This window comes from Mustela nigripes, chromosome 1 (genome assembly GCF_022355385.1).
Source record: "Mustela nigripes isolate SB6536 chromosome 1, MUSNIG.SB6536, whole genome shotgun sequence".
In the NCBI taxonomy this organism is placed as follows: domain Eukaryota; kingdom Metazoa; phylum Chordata; class Mammalia; order Carnivora; family Mustelidae; genus Mustela; species Mustela nigripes.
Genome location: NC_081557.1, coordinates 19,492,075 through 19,514,165, shown reverse-complemented (window position 1 = coordinate 19,514,165; position 22,091 = coordinate 19,492,075). Strand labels below are relative to the sequence as shown.

The window sequence follows — 22,091 nt, the reverse complement described above, 5'->3', positions numbered from 1 at the left end:
ATGGGTCCTCTCCATCTACATGCAGTTTCAGTCAGTTCATAATGCCCTGGAAGGCCACATGGGAATCAGTGAACCCTAGCTTAGGAAGCGCTGATGTACTATGCACTGGGAGATGCATTTTACTGGCCCGGTTGCTTAACAGGATTGGCTTGCATTTAGGGACTGCTCTGTATTCAGATTGCTGGGTTGCTGATTGAGAGATTTTTTGGTAAACTATGCCCTGGTCTTCCTGACGCCTGAAGTGCCCACTCACACACACACACACACACAAACACACACGTACACACACACACACACACACACACACACACACGTGTGCACAGGCATCGCCAGACCACTTATTTTTCTTTTTAAGAAGTTTTATTTCACCAGATCTGCCTCTGTCATTGTGTCTTTGGTGATATTCACAAGGGTTACCATAATGAGTCATTTGTTAACTAATCTGTGTTTCCATAGTCCACTGGTGGCCCTCTGTACTGAGTACAGACCAGTCAATGGCCCCTTTGTCAGACTGATTAAAATATAACTTTGCATGCCAAAAAAGGGCACTCCTCTGGCTTAAAAGCCATTTTTCTTTGTTATAAGTGTTTACATTTTGTATTATGTAAAAACACATACACATACTTCTTTCAATGTTCTATATCCTTCAGTGGCTTCCTCGCTCTCTCAGAATAAAAGCTAAAATCCAAAAAGAGTCCCACAAAGCCTTACTGATCTCAACCTCTGCCCCTTGTTTACTGTCACGTTGGCATCCTTCTATTCTTTGAATGTACCAAACACATACTGACCTCAGGGCCTTTGCATTTACTCTTCTTATTCATTGGGAGTTCTTCTGCAAGCTCTCTGCATGGCTGGCTTTCTCCCTCACATCTTCTGGTCCCCTTCTCTGAGATGTCTTCTGTGACTGCCTTATATTTAATGGCAGATTATTTCCACGTTCACACTCCTATCCCCATTTCTTACCCTGCAAGATTTTTCTTCATAGTACATATCATCTGTTTTGTTCTGCTCATATACCACACACGCAAACAGTGCCGGGCATGTAGTAGGTGCTCAATAAATATCAATTAAATGACTGGATGAATGAGTGGCATGGATGACTGTAGGTGACAGGTAAATTAAGCAGCTCTCACTGTTCCTTTCAGCAGAGTCACCTGAGATGAAAAAGGAGCAAGACCACTCTTCAAAGTCCCACACCAAAAAGCACAGTAAGTCGGCTGGCTTTCAGGTGGCGGTTGCCCATTCCCTTCAGGGTGGGTGTAACTGGAGGCCTCTAGTTTTTATGCAAATACTGCCTCTGCCTGTCCCCTCCTCTTATTTATCTCAGCCTGTTTAGGGTGAGTCAGTGGGAGCACCCCTTGCTGGCACGGTGAGTCTCTCTATAGTTTCTCGAAGTGGAGATCCCCTGGATATTTTCTCCCTGTGCTGTTCTTTTTGTTCGCAAACTGAGACACCCAGTGAGTGAGAACTGCTTGCAGGCACGAGGCTAGCCATTTCACTCTCTCCAGAAAAGTGGATGGGAAGAGAAAATGAGCAGAAACAATGGAGATGTATTCTTTTTCTCTTTTGTTGACTGTTGGCTTCCTACCTTTGTTGAGTGATTGATCCAAGAAAGGACTGTTTACTCTTAATAATAGTCAACAGTGTTCTTGGGAAGTCGTCATTCCCTTGATAATAAAACCTTAAGAAAATATAGGAGCTGTCAGAGCCATGAAGGGGAGGGCTCAGAAAGAAATCAATTGGACATTGTTAACTATTTGTTACTCCATGTCATTCCCGAGAATTGAAAGAACACAGCACAGTAAATGGCAGGGAGGGGTTGTGTAGGGCAGGTCTTATGGGGGTCAAGTAGGATTTGGTTGCTAATCTTACTGTAGTAGCTGCTTCATTGTCAAATTGGCCCCCTCAACTCCTACCAGACCCTGTCCCAGTATAATCTAGGAGCTCGAGTTCTAGAGCCCTGTTGATGTGCATTGGACTGAACCATAGTTGCTGGGTGAGAGTGCTTTACCTGGGCTGAGGTTCTAAATGAAAGTGGTTGAAGTTTGCTCTTCTGGGAAAGGACAGAGCGCAAGGAATCCTGAGCAAGGAATCCTCCAGTAATTAAAAGAGACTCCCCTGGCATAGGAGGTCTAAGATCTATTCCTTTGTCTTAGATTTGCCACTAGCTAATTGGGTGATCTTGGTTAAGTCACTTGAATTCTCTGTGTCTCCGTTTCTTTTACTTTTCTTTTTCTTTTTTTTTTTTTTTTTAAAGATTTTATTTATTTATTTGACAGACAGAGATCACAAGTAGGCGGGGGTGGGAGAAAACAGGCTCCCCGCTGAGCAGAGAGCCCATGCGGGGCTCGATCCCAGGACCCTGGGATCATGACCTGAGCCGAAGGCAGAGGCTTTAACCCACTGAGCCACCCAGGCACCCCTGTGTCTCCGTTTCTTGATGTATAAACTAAACAATTGTGCCAGTTTGTTCTCAAATGCCCTTTTAAAAGATATAATATTTGGTGATTCTGTGATCTGACTGTGCCGGTGGATAGGGGAAATTTGAGACTCTTCTCCTTGATAGAAGATGTGGCAACTCTATGCTTCCTCTCCTCCTTCTTTGCTGTGACTTAGGCCCTTTATAAATTCCTTTTTCAACTTGTCCTCAGATCCACGAGGGACCCACTTATGGGAATTCATCCGTGACATCCTCCTGAACCCAGACAAGAACCCAGGGTTAATCAAGTGGGAAGACCGGTCTGAGGGCATCTTCAGGTTCTTGAAATCAGAGGCTGTGGCTCAGCTATGGGGCAAAAAGAAAAACAACAGCAGCATGACCTATGAAAAACTCAGCCGAGCGATGAGGTGAGGTGTTTCCAGCCCTGACCATCACCGCTTGTTTCCCCTGGTGGTCTTTGTTGATGGCCACCTTATGTGATGTCCTTTGTTACAGATATTACTACAAAAGAGAAATTCTGGAACGTGTAGATGGAAGAAGACTCGTATACAAATTTGGGAAGAATGCACGTGGATGGCGAGAAAATGAAAACTGAACCTGCCAACACTGAGCACGAACCCAAACATTCCCCCAAATGATAGCCAGCAAAGAGCTCCTGGACATAAGTATTTCAAAGACTACTTTTCTCTGATATTTATGTACCTTGAGGGGGAAAACCATCTACTTCTAATGGGAAGAAGGAACACTACAGTTGATAAAATTGTTACTTTGAAGTATGTCCTATATGGGGGACAAACGTACACAGTTTTCTGTGAAATATGATGCTGTATGTGGTCGTGATTTGTTTTTGCCTCTATTGTGAAGTTCCTTTCCATGGCAAGAAGGGCAGGATTTGTAGCCTTGTGCTTCTTGCTAAAAGAAAGAGAAAAAAATTAGAGGGCATTAAATGTTTTTATATTAGGAAAAGGTGACATGTCCTCTGCGTGTAAGCATCCACGTGGCCTCATCGGGAGAGGCGGGAGAGGTCACTAAGGTGAACTCCAAGGTCTCAGATTGACAGGATGAACCCAAGGATGCTGGGAAGTTTAACCTGACCTTTTGGAGCCAGTGAGGGGAGCATGAAGACTTCCAAAATCCAAGTGGACTATAATCACTTCATAATCACATGACTTGCTGTGCTTAAATCAGCAGAATAATGGTGAAGGCTTTCTACTCATTCAAGAATGATTTACCTGACGCCAAGGCTGTCTCTCTCCCTCTCTCATCGATGACTGGGGGAAAAAAACTTCAAATGCTGTCTCTGCTCATTTCTAGGTATTTAAGAGAGAGTTTAGCCTTGGTTGTTTTCAATCCCAATTGTTTGAAAATAAATGGGAAAAAGGAAGTGGTGATGAGTTTGCTCTTGTATTCACAGCCCATCGATTCTCGATGAACAAAATGTGGATGTTTTTGGCTGAGTGATTCTTTTTTGTGCATTATTTGGCTGTCTTGTGCTTGTAGGTTGTTTAGCGGGATCCGTGATCTTTACCCACTGGATGCCAGTTGTCCTCCCTTCCCCAAAGTTGTGACATCTTCAGACATTGCCACATTTCCCTTGAAAGAGGGCAAAATTGTCCCTGATTGAGAACCACTGAGGCAGCCCGCCGAGACAAAGATGGCGATTACTCTCAGAACAAACATATGTGTAGATCTTTCAGCTCCCAGAGTGAAGTAAAAGTAAGACGTCAAAGTCAATCAATTTTTACGTTTTAAAATATTAGGGACAATGGGAATGGTAGAAATGGGGAATCTAGAGGGGATTTTCAGAATCCCAGATGAGAACCAAAGTCAGAGAAGTTAAACAGAATTATGTACCAAGAATTATAATAGAAGACATTTCACTAGAATGACAAAGCAGAGTAAAAATTACATTGCAAAAGGAAATGCTGAGAGAAGAATGAGAGGGGGAGAGAGAGAGAGAGAGAGAGAGAGAGAGAGAGAGATCGGTCCAGGGAAAATCTTTGTTCTTTTGGATAATTTCTTTCCTGTCTTATCTGTACTCATCCCAAAGTGAATGGTGTGTTGCCTAGATTTGTGTCCAGAGGATTTTTTTTTTTTTTTAAAAAAAGACAGAAAAAAGAAAGGTAGATGGAAGAGAAACAGAATGCTCAGTTCAGGGGCTATGGTCAGTAAGGAGTTGGGGATTTCTCCAGTGGCATTGCTCTGGGCTGCCTGGAGACTTAATCCTGGGCCTTGCAGCCTGGGAGGAACATGAGCCTGTAGACACTTTGAAAATGGGTTTGAACCCTGAGATCCCTTTTGCACCTTTTCTTTTTGGCTCCCCACATCCTTCGCTTTCTCCCCCCTTTTGCCTCTCTATTTTGAGCAATAATATGGGGATGGAGACAGCTAATGTCATCCACGAAGAGAACACCTACCACGGGGTCTCACCCAACGAAGGTGAACGAGTCATAGTCGAAGGTTGTGGAGTGTTTGTAATGTATTCAGAAGGTTGGAAGTAAGAATTCAGAATTTGTCCTGATCATAAGGAGAACCATTACGGATGGCGACCTTGGAGCGGCAGCTTAGCGAGATGATCTTCTGAAGGTACAACCAAGTCCGTTTTTGCTTCTGCCTGGCTTGGTCACTTCCACAGAGGTGTTACTGGGTGTTGTCAAGTAACAGTTACCGAGGGACCTGAGAGAAAAAACAATGAGCCACACAGACCCGAAGCACACTGCCTAAAAGACACACCTTGCTTTCCCAGCGAAGCTGAAGGACTCTGAGGCTTTTCCAGCATTTTACTATGTTTCACCTGGAACAAATTAAACATCCAAACATCTGAACTGGTATAAATGCATAAATGTTTGCATGTCTGTGTACATCTGAATTGTGTGGAGCTATTAGGGACATCTGCTATTTCGTTCTCTGTTCTTTCTTCCCTGGCTTTGCCTATTCATCATGGGGGGCAGGGGAGGCGCTAGATACTTCCCTGAGCTTCCCCAAACCTGCAAGTTTCTCACATTCCTCCAAATTGGCCTTGGCTCTTTCTGCACCCTCCCCCTGAAGAGCAATTTCTGCTCGGCAGTAAGAAAATCTGGGGAGTACTGATTGGAACAGTTCTGCAGATAATTAACAGATTGTGCTATTTGTTGAAAGTGACGGTTTCTTGGCACCCAGTTCCTGCTTAAATAGGCTGGAGTATTAAGTTCTCAGCATATCTCTCTATTGTCTTGGCTTGAGTTGATGCATTTTCTATGTACTGTTCGTGACTTGGAGAACTCAAGGGAATTGAGCCATGCCAGCTTGGGGTGTGAACAGAGTACTTCCCACCACAGTGTTGCAAGGGAGAGCAAAATCCCAAAGATAAGCCAGCATCAAATGAAGCCTCCCCCCAAACCCCAGTCTCTTGGGGACTCACAGCTTCTCGCTCAAGAAGCTTAGCTCTGCTGGATGTTCACAACATCCCTACACCTGGTCTCCTTGAGCTCCAAAGCTTAGGCTTTAAGCCTTTTTGCCATTTTCATGGGACTCTGAGGCAAGAAAGGTGTTGCTAAGATTTTACCAGACTCACATAATCTGAGTCTCCTGGATATTTTTCTTGAAATTTGAGCAAGATCCTGGATCCCAGAGACATACACCCACAGATTCTTGAACTTACCTTCGGAACAGGGCAGATACGGGTGATGAGTTTTCCTTTGAACATGCTGGTTCTTCCTCAAAGTTCATGCCTTTCTAGACTGTAAGCTCTTAGAGGACAGGAACTAGATCTTATCCATATTGTTTCCCAGCACCTTGCATGGGCTCGGTCCTTGGTAAGTATGTGTTGACTTAATAAATGAACGTCTTCTGGAAGACTTGTCCATATCCACAATCGGGATGTGAATCATTTCTTTACTGGAATAAGAGCACAATGGCCAAAACTTCGAGAACATATTATGTATTAGATGAGCATTCTACTGTGAGACTTTTTACTTTGCCTTCCTACTTGTCCTGAAATGAAACCAAACAGTCAGGTTGTTTGGTTCCACCAGTCAACATATGTTGAATGAGAATTCTGTTCCCTTGTTAGGAGCTGTGAGACTTATCTGGTACGAGAAGCCAGTAATGGACATTTGACCTGTTTTAACCAATGAAGGTTATGAATGTGTTTATATGATGTACATTGCTATTTAAGTGTAAAGCAGTTCTAGTGTTTAGGGGTTGGTTTATATATATATATTTGTCTTTTTGAAAAAAGGGATCTTTTGATAAGGTTAGTCGTGCATGTTAGATTTTAATTTTGCAAGTGTGTTGCTTTTCAAATCTATACAATAGAGGAAAAGGTAAAATAGTAAGAGGGAGAGGCAATTATCTTATTATTTTATAGTTAAAAAAATCATTTGTTGAGTGCCTACTGTGGGCACAGAATGGAGCCATCTATGTGAGGAGTGTCTAATTCTACAGAACGTAAGAGATGTTCCACAGGACGCTGTTGCATGGATACATGCAGTGTGAAAGAAGGAACAGCGTAGTAGTCACAATACCAGAACTGGATTAGCTTCAGCACTGGTTCTCAGGATGCCTTTTCTGGAATAGGAGATAGAGCATTTAATAAAAACCCATTGGGACTGTGCCTTATGAACCATTGAAACGTATAAGCCCTCACAAGTTTAGCTTAATTGGGATTAATCTTTCTGTAGCTATCTGCACAATTCTTGCTTTTCTTCCATTTGGCTTCTGGGTCAACAATTTCTGGGAAACAATCCTACTGCCACTATTAAAAAAAAAATCAGAAATCTTATCCTTTAAACTATGTGAAATTCAAACTGAGTATTTTTATTGTATGAAAGAATTTTATTTTTGGAAGTATGGTTTTTTTTTTGTTGTTGTTGTTCGATGGGTCCTAGAAAACATGAATAAAAAACACAGAGATCAGCCTGTAATTGTGTGTTTCATGCTTCAGCAAATCGCCCAGAGGAAATGCAGTTGGTCTACAGCAACAAAACACATGCAATTCCTGCACATATTTATTCCGTAAGCATTTATTGAACATCTTCTGTGTGCCAGGCACTATCCTAAACTCTAAGCTATGGTAGAAAATAAAAGTGATAAAAATCTTGACTTTCATGAAGTTCATGTTTCTTGGATAGAAACAGACAAGAAACCAAGCACTAACAAGCAAATATCAGAGGTGTCATAAAGAAATGCGGAACCAAGAGGACTGGAGAGTGCTGGGATATATAGGGATATATGCAAGTTTCACCAGGGGTACGGAGGAAGGATTTCAGTGGAGACCTGAAAGATGAAAGGAAAGGAACCTTCCAGATAAGGGGGAATGGTCACATACTGAAGGGACCAGCAAGTGCAAAGGTCCTGAGTTTCCTTCAGGTGTTCTTGACCTGTCCAAAGAGCAGCGAGAAAGTCTATTTGCCAGAGCAGAATAAGCAATAGTAGGAAATGATGTAAACTAGTCACTGGCAGCCTAGATGACATAGAACACAGAGAACTTTATGAAGCCTCCAGGTTTTCTTTTGAGTGAGGTGGGGAGCCACAGAGAAGTGACATGCTCTCATCTCTGGTTTAAAAGAACCCCTCTGGCTGTTGTGTTGCAAATGAATTGCAGGGAGTCATTCAATGCCAAGCATAGTTCTTATGGAAGGATGAACAGAAGGAGGTAGAAAAGCTCCCACTCATACCCAGGCTTCCCATACAATGCTTAACAAAAATTTCAAGGTAGTCAGTGAGTTCTATCTGTTCCTAACAAAGGTAGAGCTATGTTGTCTCCTGGGGCCCAGAAAGTCTCATTCAGTTCTTAACTTCATAGCCTATAAGATGAAAATAATAATAGGTGAGCATTTGGGGAAGATCCTCTTGTTGCCGGAACCATGAGATGTGCTTTACATACATAATTATATTAAATCCTCCCACAAGTCTCAGATATATAGATATGATCTCCAATTTTCACATGAAGGAAACAGTGATCAGAAAGGTTAAATGACTTTCTTAAGGTCACACAGCTAGAAATTAGCAGTAAAGCTATCCTTGTGCACCCAGACCTCAGTTCCCCAAAACCCATCTTCCTAATTCTGATGTTCTCTAGTTCATTGGGATGCTAATTTATACCACATGCACACACACGGCTTCATGGTTCAATATATTGGAGGAAGACTGAGTCACACAAAATCTTATGAAGTTATTCTTTAAGAATTCTTAGAGCCTTTATGATAATCGTAAGCACTGTGAACCCGTAAGAGAGGGAAAGCATTCCCAACTTCCCAAATGTACGCAAAATGGACCTTTTTCATCAAGGGACACCCAGGGAAAGGATGATATGTAGAGATGACTTCGCTGACTTTGGAGAAGCAGTATTTTCCTGTTTGGGCCAAATTAGTATGCTGGTAATATTCATGCATATCACACTTGGCCAACTTCGAATATATTCTATTTCTTTCTCATTAGGAAGAAACTCCCTCTCTGCCCTGGGTGCTATTTATTTGCGTTGATGCATTGGTCAGCAATCACAGTGGACTTGCCAACTGACTCCTTTTGGGGAACTGTGAACCCCCCTGAATTTTTAAATCTTTAGGACTATCTGTCCCAAACTATAGGCACTAGCCGCATGTGGCTGTTGAAGCATCGATGAGTTAAAATTACAGAAATTAGTCACACCATCTGCATTCCAAGCGCTGCCCAGCCACATATGGCCACTGGTTCCCGTGTTGGATGGTGTCGCCGTAGAACATTTCCATAACCAGAGAAAGATCGAAGGGACAGCCGGGATCGAGAATCTGACTGGGAGGAGGAGGTAGTGAACAAAACTAACCCAGGCTGAAATAAGATCCAGGGAGCCTTGGAAACTAAAGGTGACCCTGAATTGTAGAGAACAATCAAAATAAAGATCCAAAGCAAATCTCTCTGTGTTTGCTGGAATGGTGACAGTAGCTACCAGTGCAAACAAGTTTGATGCTGTCAGTGGAGACTTGCTTGGAGTGGGAGGATTTTATTATTCTTATCTCCGAACCCCACACATACCCTACAGTCATTAATACGAGTGTTCTAAGGATGCGGCTTTCTGGTTGGGAATATTGGCATTGAGGGAAGATCACCAAAATGGGCAGGGAAATGAAAGGTCCGTAAGCGGGAATGCCTGGGAACTCCCACTGTCTGCCACAAATGATACTAATGCCATTTTCTTCCTCTTTTTCAAGACTCACTTTTTGAATCATCGTTTACCCACTATTGGCTATTGCCTTGTAAGTCAATGCTTTTCCATTAACTAGCGTGATCCGGTCTCTGTGCACATCAAGTCACTGAAAATGCTCTGTTGAAGGTCACAGCCAAACTCACTGCTGCCTCAGGGGCTTTGCTTTAGCTCTTCCCTCTTCCCTGTGTCATGTGGCTGGCTACCTCCAGTCATGTGGGTTTCAGTTCAAAAAGCCTCCTTTCCTAATCAGTTAGAGCTGGAAGATCATTTGGTGCAAAACCCTGTCTTAAGAGCACAGAGAGCTTAATGCATAGATCCAAGGTCACACAGGCTTTTAGCTAGGAGGGGAAGCCAGTTCCCTTGTTTTCCCATTCATGAATCCTTACAAGTACACGTTACAGGTTCTCATAATCACAGGGGTCTTCCGTCCCCAACATGGGGACATCCTCAAGAACCTCCCTTTCCTCTGTCTCCAGGGCGATGCCATGCAAATTTCTTATGCTGATTCTTTGAATCCAGTCAACTTCATCTTCCCTCTGGAGCCTAGCCTGGTCTGGGAGGAAAACCCACACTTCTTCGATGTCAGTGGAAGAGCAGATGAGACCAAGTTAGAGCTGCTCAGAAACCATAAATGCAAGGGTCCTTGGCACTGCTGAGGAGGGAGCATGGAGAATACAGAATCAAGTAAAAGATGTGATGAATCATCAGCTTTCCGACTTCTCTGCTCAGCGTCAGTGTGTGTGTGTGTGTGTGTGTGTGTGTGTGTGTGTGTGTGTGTATGTGCGCGTGCGCACACCTTCTTTGCTCTTACCCTATGTCTCTTTCAGAGTTCTCACTTCTTTCCCATGCCTTTCCTTCCTCTTGCTCACCGGTCCCTTTCAGATTCCTTCCCGCCTCAAACCCGTCTTTCCAGGTTGCTGAAAGATGGAGGGCTGACAAGAGGACAGTCCTGGACCAGGATTGGTGCCACCTCTCTGAAAGCCTCAGTGGTGACAATAACAAATGGTATTTACCTAAGAGTTATTAACACATCAACTGTTCTCTCTTTGACTGTTTAGTCATGTCATTCAGCATTAATGGACTTTCCCAATGGCAAACAGAAAGAGAAGAAGGAAAACAAACAGTGTATTCACACTTGATAGAGTCAGTGATCCCTGCCAAAGCTGTGAAAACAGAAGTGATCTCTTAAGTTTGACCTGAGGACATGACTCACCTGAATGGGGATACATAGGATTCTGGGGCCATGTTGGATTTTCCACTGAGTTCCTGGTGAGATGGAAGGCAAGAAGTAAAGGATGTGGCAGCATGGCACAGAGGACAAAGTACTTCACTGTTTCCAAGTACATAATGATTACAGCCACGGTGCCAGGCACTGTACCAGGCGCTGCCTCAGAGCACACGATGGACTCAAGTCAAGATCAAGTGACTGGTCCTGGCTTACAATGCAGATTAGTGTGGAAGCCCATGTCACTTCTGGTTCTACTCCACTGTGCTGTGTCCATCAATGTCCATGTTTTCTCTAGGAAGGAGATACCCTTATGTCACTGGAACTGAAAAAGAGGCCAACAGAGTACAAAGCATAGGCTTTTAAGTTGCAACAACTCCAGCTCCGAATCTCATTCCTTCTACTATAAGTTGGGTCACTTTGGCCAATTGACTTAACCTCTCTCTTTAAAACTCGAGTTCCTCATAAACAAGCAGGAGTTCCTAAGCTGGAGCTTATGCTTTCTGGGGAAGACAGACAAATAATTGGGTATGACATTGCAGTATGCTCAATAATAGGAGAATGCAGGAAGGTAAATTCTGGGAGCTGGTCATGGCTCCATCACCAACTAGCCATGGTCCTTCAGGAAGTTTCTTCGACCCTCTTGCTTTGGTTTCTTCATTTGTAAATTGGCAGTTTGGACTATATCATCTCCAGAGTCATTGCAAATAGAAAGATCCAGGAATTTATGAAAATAAGTTTGAGTCTAGTCCAAATATCATGTAAATGTTTATGATTCTGCCCTGGGGTGGGTTGGGTTGCTAAAGTGAACACGGAGGCATCTCTGGTGGTTTTATAGGACCATAGCAGTGGGAGAGGAGTGGAGACAAAGCAGCAGAGTCTGGACCCCTGGATGTATATAGCCAGTTTCAGCAGAAGCCATTCTTCCAGATCTAAGAACCGTGTCCACCTGGTGAGTTTGCTCCCTGGGGAAAAGGCTCATCAGTGACAGTGATGGCTGATGTTTATTTAGTGCTGACTGTATCAGGAAAAGTACCATACACTTTGCTGTAGGATCTCATTTAATCCTATGAGGCAGGTAATATCATTATGACCACCTTCCCCTTCGGATGAAGATACTGAGGACCAGAAGGATTAGAGCGTTTGACAAGTGGCAGAATTAGGACTTACACCTAGCTCCCTTGCAACAATGTTTCTACTGCATGAATTCCTAAACTACTCAGGAAAGAACCACCTGAGGTTTCAACTGCTGGTTGAAGTCCCTTTTTTGAGTAGGCTTTCTTAGAATTAGAAAGTAGAATTTTCCAAAAGTGCAAAAAATAAGCAGGTCCCTGAGGTATTGAGTAAATTTGAAATACAAAACTCATGAAAGATACCACCTTTTCTTGAGTCTGATTGATCCCAGTAATGCTAGTGGTGGAACCACAGATTGGACGCCCAGGGAGCTCCTGCAGGAGGCATGCATTCTATGTCCACAAACAACGTTAGTCTCAGGGAATATGTGTGTGCTGCGTGAGTGGTGCTGAGGAAGGGATGCATACTATGGAGATAAGAGGTAATTTCTGGTCCTGACCACCTTCAAAGCCTTCACAAGAGTGGGATTTAATTGGCCATTGCAGGAAAGAAAGTATTTTCATTTTTTAAAAAGATTTTATTTATTTATTTGACAGACAGAGATCACAAGTCACAAGTATGCAGAGAGGCAGGCAGAGAGAGGAAGGGAAGCAGGCTCCCCGCTGAGCAGAGAACCTGATGTGGGGCTCTATTGCAGGACCCCGAGATCATGACCTGAGCTGAAGGCAGACCCTTTAACCCACTGAGCCACCCAGGCACCCCAGGATTTTCATTTTTAATATCATTTTTAAAAATGATGTCTAATATATATATGCATATATATAATACATACATATCCAAATATATATATACATATACACACCTACGTATATGTTATATAATATAGAGGAAAGTTAAAAAAACATCAAATTCCCACACTCAAAATAACCAGTGTACACATTTGGTAGACATCCATTCCGGGTCTCTAGAATAATAAAAAGATAGATGAATTGAGAGCTGGGAACTAGGAGGGTAGAGGATATGGGGGAAAGCATGACTTTTCCCTGTGAAACTTTATATCTGGACCATATTAATGAATTAATTACTCAATAAAAAATAGGTATGTAGATGGAAAGAATTTTATAAAATATGACCTTAAACATTATTTAACAAAAAAAAATCAATTTGACTTGAACTCAGTTTGAAGAAAAAGAAACAGAAAAATAAATAGAAAGGATCTCTGAATTCAAATAAATATTTCTTTAATATAAAATACATTTAGTTCAAAAAGATACTTCTATGTTCAAGACAATAAAGTAAGAATATTGACCTTGGAGGGATTATGCTTTCTAAAGGTACATGTGGCCATTTTAGATGGGATTGGTTGAATCCTTACTCTGAAAGGTGATAAAATTAACCTGTGTTGTCCCTCATATTTCCCTTCCCCCATTTACTGATTCAAGTTAGTGGGGTTTTTTTTTTTCATTTTGCTATTGCTGAGGATTAAATACTTCCATTCTTTTTGATAAAATCAAAACCCTGATTCCCAAAGTTGTCTAGTCTTAGATCTAAATTTAAGTGTGTTAAATGTTTGTCACCAGTCCTTTTACATTGGTTATCCATTTTTTTTACATATTTCTTTATTTGGATTCACCTCTCAGATGTCTGGGTTTCATAATGTGGTGAATTCTTTTGAATCGCTCTTGTGTATCTATTCTCTCTTTCCAGTAGTTCTTGGTCTCCACCGGGGACCCACGTCATTTTGAGGAAGCTAGCTCTTCCTTGAGCTCCAGGAATGGAGCCCATGACCCAGGCTGAGCAAATCAGAGTATTCTATATCTTTATGATCTAAGCTCATGCGCTCTGTGACTCTCAGTAGATTTTTCTGGGAAGGTGGGGATTTGAACTCTCTTTCTCAGGATTGTATGATGTGAGGATATGAATCATAGAACTACTGCAACTATTTTTTTCTTTCCATAATGGAAGTTAGCCTGAGGATAAAGTTACTGTAGTGGGGAGGGGTAGAACAAATCAAATTTCAGAGGACTGATACTGGATCCCTGACGATATCCTGAACCCTAGATCAGGCTGCACCTGAAGCCCTCATACTACTGAACTTCAGTTACAGGAACATAAGTTCGTCTTTTAGATTTCTGACTTTTCTGTTGATTGCAAAGTGAAGAGTACTAGTGAATGAAATAATGAAGATAGCTGGTGACAGGAATTGATGGAAAGAGCATTCCTTTAAAGGCAAGGGCATGAACAAAGATTTAGAGGCCAGAGAACTATTAACATGTGGCTTGGTCTTTGCGAGCTTAGTTTTTTCTCAAGTTACAGGGGGCCTTATTCTTGTTAAAGAGGAGTAGAACCTTGGACTGAAGACTTGACTATTACAGCAAATATTTCCTTGTAAGAAGGTCTTTTTTTTAAAAAAAGAAAAAGATTGATTGATTTTAGGGAGAGAGAGAGAGAGAGAGATCCCGCCTGTGAGCCCAAGTGGGAGGAGGGGCAAAAGGAGAGGGAGAGAGAGAAACCTTAAGCAGACTCCCCACTTAGCATGGAGGCCCATGACCCTGAGGTCATGACCTGAGCTGAAATCAAGAGTCGGACCCTTAACTGACTGAGCCACCCAGGCTTCCCTCCTTATGGGAAGATCTTACCTGGTGCTGGGAAAATGTAAAAGAGCCAAGAACCTGGTGGGGAGGTGGGGAAACAGGGGAAGGAATTGTCCTGCCAAATGGATGAAACTCATTTCATTCTCTTATGGAATGTTATAAGGCATTCGTTACAGTTCAGTCCTGGGACAAGTAGAGACAAAATCCTGAGTAAGAGCAACCTTCCCTCATATTAATGAAGCTGACAACTTCTTATCAGAAATTCTGATTGCAGTTTGTCTATCTACAGGACAAAGTCCTGTTTTGTAACCTCCTGAAAGAGTCCAGCTTTTGAGCCACAGATCTCTAATCTGGTTGGAACTATGAGCCAGGACAATGGTAGGACTTGAGTGACTGTGCAAGATCTCTATTGTCCCTAAACTGACCTGCATGATGGAGAAGATTGCCTTTGTAATATTTGACTTGGGGAATTTCAACAATCTCTGATTCTTAGAGAGGCAGAATATTGTAGTACTTAAACACTAGGCTCCAAGGCCAGATTGCTTGAGTTTGAATCCTGGCTCAAGCATGGTCCTAAAATCCCATTTAACCTGTAAAATAACTCTATGTGATATTAGTACCCCCATTGTACAGGTTGCAAAAGAGTTTCCGAAATCTTCTGATGCTATGAGACTCATACAATTAGTTAGTGGCAGATAGGATTTAAACCAGGGTCAATCAGGCTCCAAAGTCCTTATTTCTACCCCTCATTTACTTTTTATCGCTTCTGTTAGAAGTCACCCATAAGCTCACTATTGCAAGAAAAACACCTTTTTCTGATTTTTCTAGAGCAAGGAATGGGAGCCTACAAGATTGGGTCATTTCTCAAGCAGATAAGAGCTGGGGAAACAATGGCCAGTTTCTCCATTTTCTACTTCTTTCACCTCTATTCTATTTCATACACTCTTGCCAGGAAACTATGTAATACACAGCTCCAGTCATGCAATCACTGGGTATTAACACCTTCAAGATCTTTCCATTATGGGGGCACATGGGTGGCTCAGTTGGTTAGGTACCTGCCTTTAGCTCAGGTCATGATCCTGGAGTCCTAAGATCGAGCTCTGCATGGAAGCTCCATATTCAGTGGGTAGTCTGCTTCTGCTTCTCTCTCTCCCTTTGCCCCTCTTTAACCTTGCCAGCTTGAGCTCTCTCTCTCTTAAATAAATAAATAAATAAAATCTTTTAAAAAGTCTTCCTATTATCTACAAATCAAACTCTAGCTGCATATTTCCATTCTTACCTTTCATAAAAATAGATGAAAATTATGGTCCAACTCTTCAAATTTTATTTTATTTATTTTTTATTTTTTTTCAAATTTTAAATAATACTATAGACTTCTACTTTCAACCAGAACACAGTAGCTCATAGCAGGAGGACTAGAAAGGTTCAAAGGCACTGAGAGCTCCTAAGGCAACCAGGAGTTGAGGGGACAAAGTCCCAAGGAAGATGGAATCATGCCAGGTGAATTGACATTTTGAGTGACTTTCTAATCTCAGGTCATTTTCAATTTTGGATTTGAGACAAAAAGTTCAGGTAGGAGGCAACTACCAAGAGACAGAGAAACCAGAGAAGTTTTGATAGTCTTATGGGGCTGGTGAGAAAAAAAGCGGACGCTTAAGCAATTAGAATAACCATGAGAAGAGAGGACTGAAGAACTAATCCCAACACTCCATCAGATTCCCCTCCCCTCACAATTTGCCAAATTCTGAAACTGCTTATGGTAAGAGATGAATAAACCTGGGCTCTGAAAAGCAGAATGGAATGTTGTTAGTGTCATAAAGCTAAAGGGCTGAGGATTAGGATTCAGGACCAAGCAGGCAGAAAAATATTCAATAAACATCTGAGGCTTTTATTGGGAATTCTGGAAGGTGGAGTTAACCCAAGTGGTGAATCCTTGCCATAATTGTAAATCTACTTCACATCAGCTAATTACTTGATTGGTGGAAGTTGATAGCCCCTCATCTGTCTGGCTCACCAAAAAAAAAAAAAAAAAAAGAGAGTGAAGTTTTTCAAGAGGAGGGTAAGAGAGATACCTGGGTGGCTCAGTTGGTTGGGCATCTCCCTTTGGCCTGGGTCATGGTCCCAGGGTGTTATGATGGAACCCCAAGTCAGGTTCTCTGCTTGTCGGGGGTCCTGCTTCTCCCTCTCCCTCTGCCTATTGCTCCCCCTGCTTGTGCTCTTTCTCTCTCTCTGTCAAATAAATAAATAAAATCTTAAAAAAAAGAGGAAGATAACATTATTCAATGTCTTGATGGTTTTTCATACATACTTCAATAAAACATTACTAGGACCAAAAGACAAAAACCTAGAAAAAAAAACTAAGTAATAGAAAATATGTATGGAGGCAGTAAATAGGTCTAAACATTATATAATTGGAGTGCCAGAATGAGAGAAGAGAGAATGAACCAAAGCAACATTGAAGAGGTAATGGGCAAGAATTTTCCAAAATAGATGAAACCCACAAGGTCAGTGATTTCTGCAAACTCTGAGACGAAAGAAGCAAAAGAAAATCACACAAAAGGCTTCACTTTTACACTCTGAAAAACAAAAAACAAAGGCAAGAGACAAGGAGAAATTCTTAAAAGTAAACAGTGAAAAAAAATTCGTTCCATGACTTCTCTTCAGAAATAATGGAAGCCAGAAGACTTTGGAACGGAGTAGCTTCTATAAAGTTCTGAAAAAGTTTTCCAAATTAAAATTCTGTACCCATCAAAAATATCCTTCAAATGTTAAAACCAAATAATGACTTTCCAGACAGAAAAAAATTACTGGAATGAGCTACTAACATAACTACTATAAAATTAATACTAAAAAAAGTTCTCTGGGAAGAAGGAAAAACTATCCCAGTTTAGAAAGGGCCTCAAAAGAGCATCTGGTCCTTTCTCTGTCTCTGGGAGCACAGGACTCCCTACTCTTGAAGATGCTTAGAGCCCAGTGGTAATCTATATAAAGTTTGCACATTGCCTGACATAGGGCATCCACTCAATAAATGCAAGGGATACTTGCACTATGACTAGATTTCATCTAAAATCTTGTTTGATGAAGGACAACAAAAAAATTCCTTTGTTCAGACAAAGTCTTAGAATTCTACAGTTGTCTAAATTGGGACAGTAATAGTCAGGTTCACTGCCTTGGGGCAAAGGCATTGAGGATTATAAAAAAAAAACTTGTGGTAGCCAGCCTCTAAGGTGGCCTCCCAGTGATTCCCCATTCCCTGGTATTCATATCTTTGTATAATCTGCTCCATCCATGTACCAGGTTTGGTCTGTGGGAGCAATAGACGATGGCAGAGTAATGGTGTGTCACTTCTAACAGACTACAGAAGAGATCCAGCCTTCCCTTCTCTTTCTTTCTTGTTCGGACTAATTCCTCCAAAAGAAGTCAGCACAGAGAGGCCTGTGTAATGAGGAACTGAGGTCTCCAGACAATGGCCACATCAGTGAGCTTGGAAATGAATCCTTTGCCCCCAACGTAGATTTCAGATGATCAAAGCCCTGGCTGACAACTTGACTACAATGTCATGAGAGATTGTGAGCCAGACCTACTCAACTAAGCAGCTCCTAGACCCCCGATCCTCAGAAACTGTGTGAGAATATAAATGTTTCTTATTTTAAGATGCTAAATTATAGAGTAATTATAATTAGAGATACTAACACCCCTTATACATGCTTAATAAATATTTGTGGAATAATTTAATGCACCTATATTTGGTTTCTCATCCTAAGTTGAACATATTCAGTAACTTTCCCAAGATCCCACACTTGCCTCTTCCATACCCATGAGTCATCTTCTTGTTTCTTGATCATGGCATTTCCCGAGATCTTTTTCCTGCTCACATCCTGCCTGCAACCGGATGGGGCGAGATGGTTAGATTGTGGGTCCCTTGACTCGGCTTGGTCCTTCTCCACTGCAATGACTGGGCCTGTTCTCCTTATGAGAGAATAATTTTGACCTTATTATGCACCCAGAAACTATGGGAATTATTTCCCTCCAGGTTTGTTTTCATCTCAAATTTCAATACATTAACAGAAAGCTTATGTCTGAGCTCCTGAAAGAAGCAACATTTGAAAATTATTCCATTCTGTTCTTCATATTTCTTTCCAGAGAGTAGGTTGGGGTGGAAGAGGCACATATGGGAAAAAAAAATAAGGTTTTCAGGTTATCCCCTTATACTGGACCTGGGCAAAATCAAGGCAGATGTTGATAATGATCAAGGAAAAATACCCTGTGGAGAAGACCTATATAAGAAGCCTCTGGTGTTTTTCCTGCTTCACTAAGAACCAGGGTAGAGACTCCCAGAGTCCAGGACTCAGGGCTGCAGTGTTGTCATCTTTTGCCACACTGAGAGGAGTTTGGAAATTTCCTGTGTGTGTGTGTGTGTGTGTGTGTGTGTGTGTACAATTGTGCATACAGTGGGCTCTAAGTTCCTCTAGGACAGGTAATAGTCCTATTGTCTATCCCATGTTCTAGTCACAAGGTAAATGTTGAGTGAGGGTGAGGATGTGCATTTTTCAGCTTTGGTGATTATGTATGCTTGTTTTAAGATATGCTTTCTTTTTTTTTTTTTTTTTAAAGATTTTATTTATTTATTTGACAGAGAGAAATCACAAGTAGATGGAGAGGCAGGCAGAGAGAGAGAGAGAGAAGCAGGCTCCCTGCTGAGCAGAGAGCCCGATGCGGGACTTGATCCCAGGACCCTGAGATCATGACCTGAGCCGAAGGCAGCGGCTTAACCCACTGAGCCATCCAGGCGCCCCAAGATATGCTTTCTTTATTCATTTTAACCCTTACAAATTTCTTCTTCCTTCCACAAAAACAAAAGACAACAAACCACAAAAACCAACCAAAACTAAAACTCAGTTCAGTGAGCTAATAGTGAACAATTGTTTTCTCTTCTCTCTCTTTTTTTATCTTTTTAAAGATTTTTATTTATTTATTTGACTCAGAGAGAGTAAGCAAGACAGAGAGCAAGTGCAAGCAGAGGGAACAGCAGGCAGGGGAGAATCAGGGAGCCTGATGTGGGACTTGATCCCAGAACCCTGGGACCATGACCTGAGCAGAGGCAGACTCTTAACTGACTGAGCCACCCAGGCGCCCCAGTTGTTTTCTCTTCTTCTCTGTGTTGTTTACTGTCTGAGGCCATTCTCATCTATTACTGCCTCTTTTTTTTCCTCTCAACTTTCTTGGGTTGGGACTAGAGTGCCATTTTACATGGGAGGAGATATGCTCAGAGAGATTGTTTTCTTTGCCCATACCATGCACATCAGAAATGTAAGAGCTGAGATATGAACGAGGGACTTCAAAGCCCAGGCACTTCCCACTACCCACACTGTCTGTATGCACATGCTGATGACGTAGTTCTTTTGCCGCCAGCTGAATGGCCACCATCTTGAATGAAGAGGTGAATACGTGAGGGCTCCTTGGAGATGCTGAGACTCTGGATCTCCCACTCATTTTTAGCAGACTGATTCTACTTTTGTTGACTTTTACACTTTGTGATTTCCTATAAAATTTCATTTGAGCAAAGCTTTCCAAAGCCAGCAAAGTCCATGTAGAATGAACAGATCCACTGACCTTAATGATTAGAAAACTTCTAAGGTTCCTACTACACAAACCTATTCCAGTTCCTTCCTTCTGAGCCATCAGTCTTCAGTCTCAGAGGCTCCTGGCCATGATGAGTGAGTGTGGAGCCAGACCTCCCTTGACTCGATGCAGTATCACTGCCCTCCTGCTCGGCTCAGTTTTAGGACTCAGGCCCCATGGGAAATGGGAAAACCAGGCAACTTTAAACTGAGACTAGTTAGCAGGTCACAACTTCCCCTAGCAGACTGAGACCCAGTATATCCTAATGGCTAAAAGTGTAGGTTTTGGACTCAAACATACCTAGTTTAAGTCCTGATTTCCATGGATTGTTTTTACCTATGGCCAAGTCCCTTTATTTTTATCTGTCTTCATTGGTAAAACAGAGGGAATAGTAATAAATGTTTTATAGAGTTGTTGGAAAGGTAAAATGAGACCAGGTATGTAAAGTGCCAGCAACTACCATTTATTGAGAGCTTACTGTATGCTGTGAGTTCTGCTGAGAGTTTCAGCTAGGTTGCCTTATTACAATTTCTCAACAAATTTGTGAGGTGGGAATGCTTGGCCTATGACTGGCTACCCAAGAAGTCACCAGTCAGTGGGAGTTGTCATTATGTGGTTATTGCTTTACAGTGACATGGTTGGCTCAGCAGTGCTGGTGACATTAGTGAACCACAGAGCTAAAGGGTTTTTCTCAGTGAACTCTTCTTAATAGTGTTTCTCCTTTCTTGGCCCCTCCTCAACCTCAATTCCAACAAGGTCCCCGCCAGCTAGCATTGATAGATAAGAAGGCACAAAGAATTTTCAGAAAATTAGATCTTAAACCAGAATACTAACTGGGTCCCAGCTCTCCCACTTTCCACATGGAGAACAACATGTGTTGTTCACCACTGATGGGGGAGACCTTTGGCAAATTATAAGATCTCTCCAAGCCCTACTATCCATAGCTGACAAAGCTGGAGAAGGAACGAAATGTTCATTGAGCATTGACTACACACCAGGAGATCCAGATAAGCTACCTCAATGGTTCATATCAACAGTCTATAATTATAGTTACCCTTTTACAGATGATAAAACTGAGGCTCAGTGTTGTTAAGACTCACCCAAGATCATACTGTCATTAGGTGACAAAAGTAGAACTTGAATGCAGGTGTTCTAAAACCAAGTCATATGTTCTTTCTGCCATACCAGCCAACATTTCCAAAGGCTGTCCTGGAGCTGCTTCCCATGCTTCCCATGCTTCCCATGCCCACTCTGGGTATACGGAAGGACGAAATCTCCTCTTTGCTTCAGAGATAAACATCTGTCCCTATAAACTACCCCCTATACTGGACCCTTCATCCTTTCAATGGAGTTTTAAGGGCTAACCTACTTCCCCTTAGGGCAGCCTAACACTCATCTCTAGCAGGTAATTTCAAATAATATGACCCCCTCCTTTTTTCCCCATGAGACTGTTTCTTCTCTGAATCCACAAGCTTAGATACAAATGTAGCTTTGGTCCCTGTAAACAAACACAGTGACACAGCCACATGACTCATCTACCAGTCACTTCCAAAGCTTGGGCATGGCATTACCCTGACCACCTGTTCTGTCTCCTGGGGAACAGGCTTTTAGGACATGCCTGGGAGGACTTGTTCATGTATCAGTCACCTGCACTGTGCCATCCTGGTAGAGTAGATCTGAAAAGGTAAAGAACAAAGTCTGAAAGTAAGAAGAATTTATGGCTTTGCTGGGAAAGAAAGAGGTCTCCATTTTTTTTTTTTTTTTTGCTAGGAGAGATTGATCACCAGAAAACCAGTTGATTTAGAACCTGTTGAGAGCCAGATGCCTGGAATATAAAGGGATTAAAAAATAAGAGGCAAAACCGAGGTTGCAACCCATTGCCTGATCAGCACAAGTCATAGAATATTCAATATTATGACTGTTTAGGAAGATCTGGAATTCTGTGATAGGTTTAAGACAGGAAACTCTGCC

General features: G+C 42.0%; 1 protein-coding gene across 3 annotated transcripts in view; it reads left to right on the top strand.

The window, feature by feature from the left end:
- EHF (ETS homologous factor) overlaps window positions 1-7,336 on the top strand; it is a 41,614-nt gene extending 34,278 nt beyond the window's left edge. For 2 of the 3 annotated variants that reach the window (XM_059405933.1, XM_059405923.1), the window contains 3 exons: window positions 1,146-1,208; window positions 2,652-2,847; window positions 2,936-7,336. In XM_059405933.1, coding sequence (XP_059261916.1) covers window positions 1,146-1,208; window positions 2,652-2,847; window positions 2,936-3,035 — 359 coding nt within the window. In that variant the 3' untranslated portion in view covers window positions 3,036-7,336. The remainder of the gene's footprint in view (window positions 1-1,145; window positions 1,209-2,651; window positions 2,848-2,935) is intronic. The other variant, XM_059405943.1, reaches the window with a different exon arrangement.
- The last annotated feature ends 14,755 nt before the right edge of the window (window positions 7,337-22,091 follow it).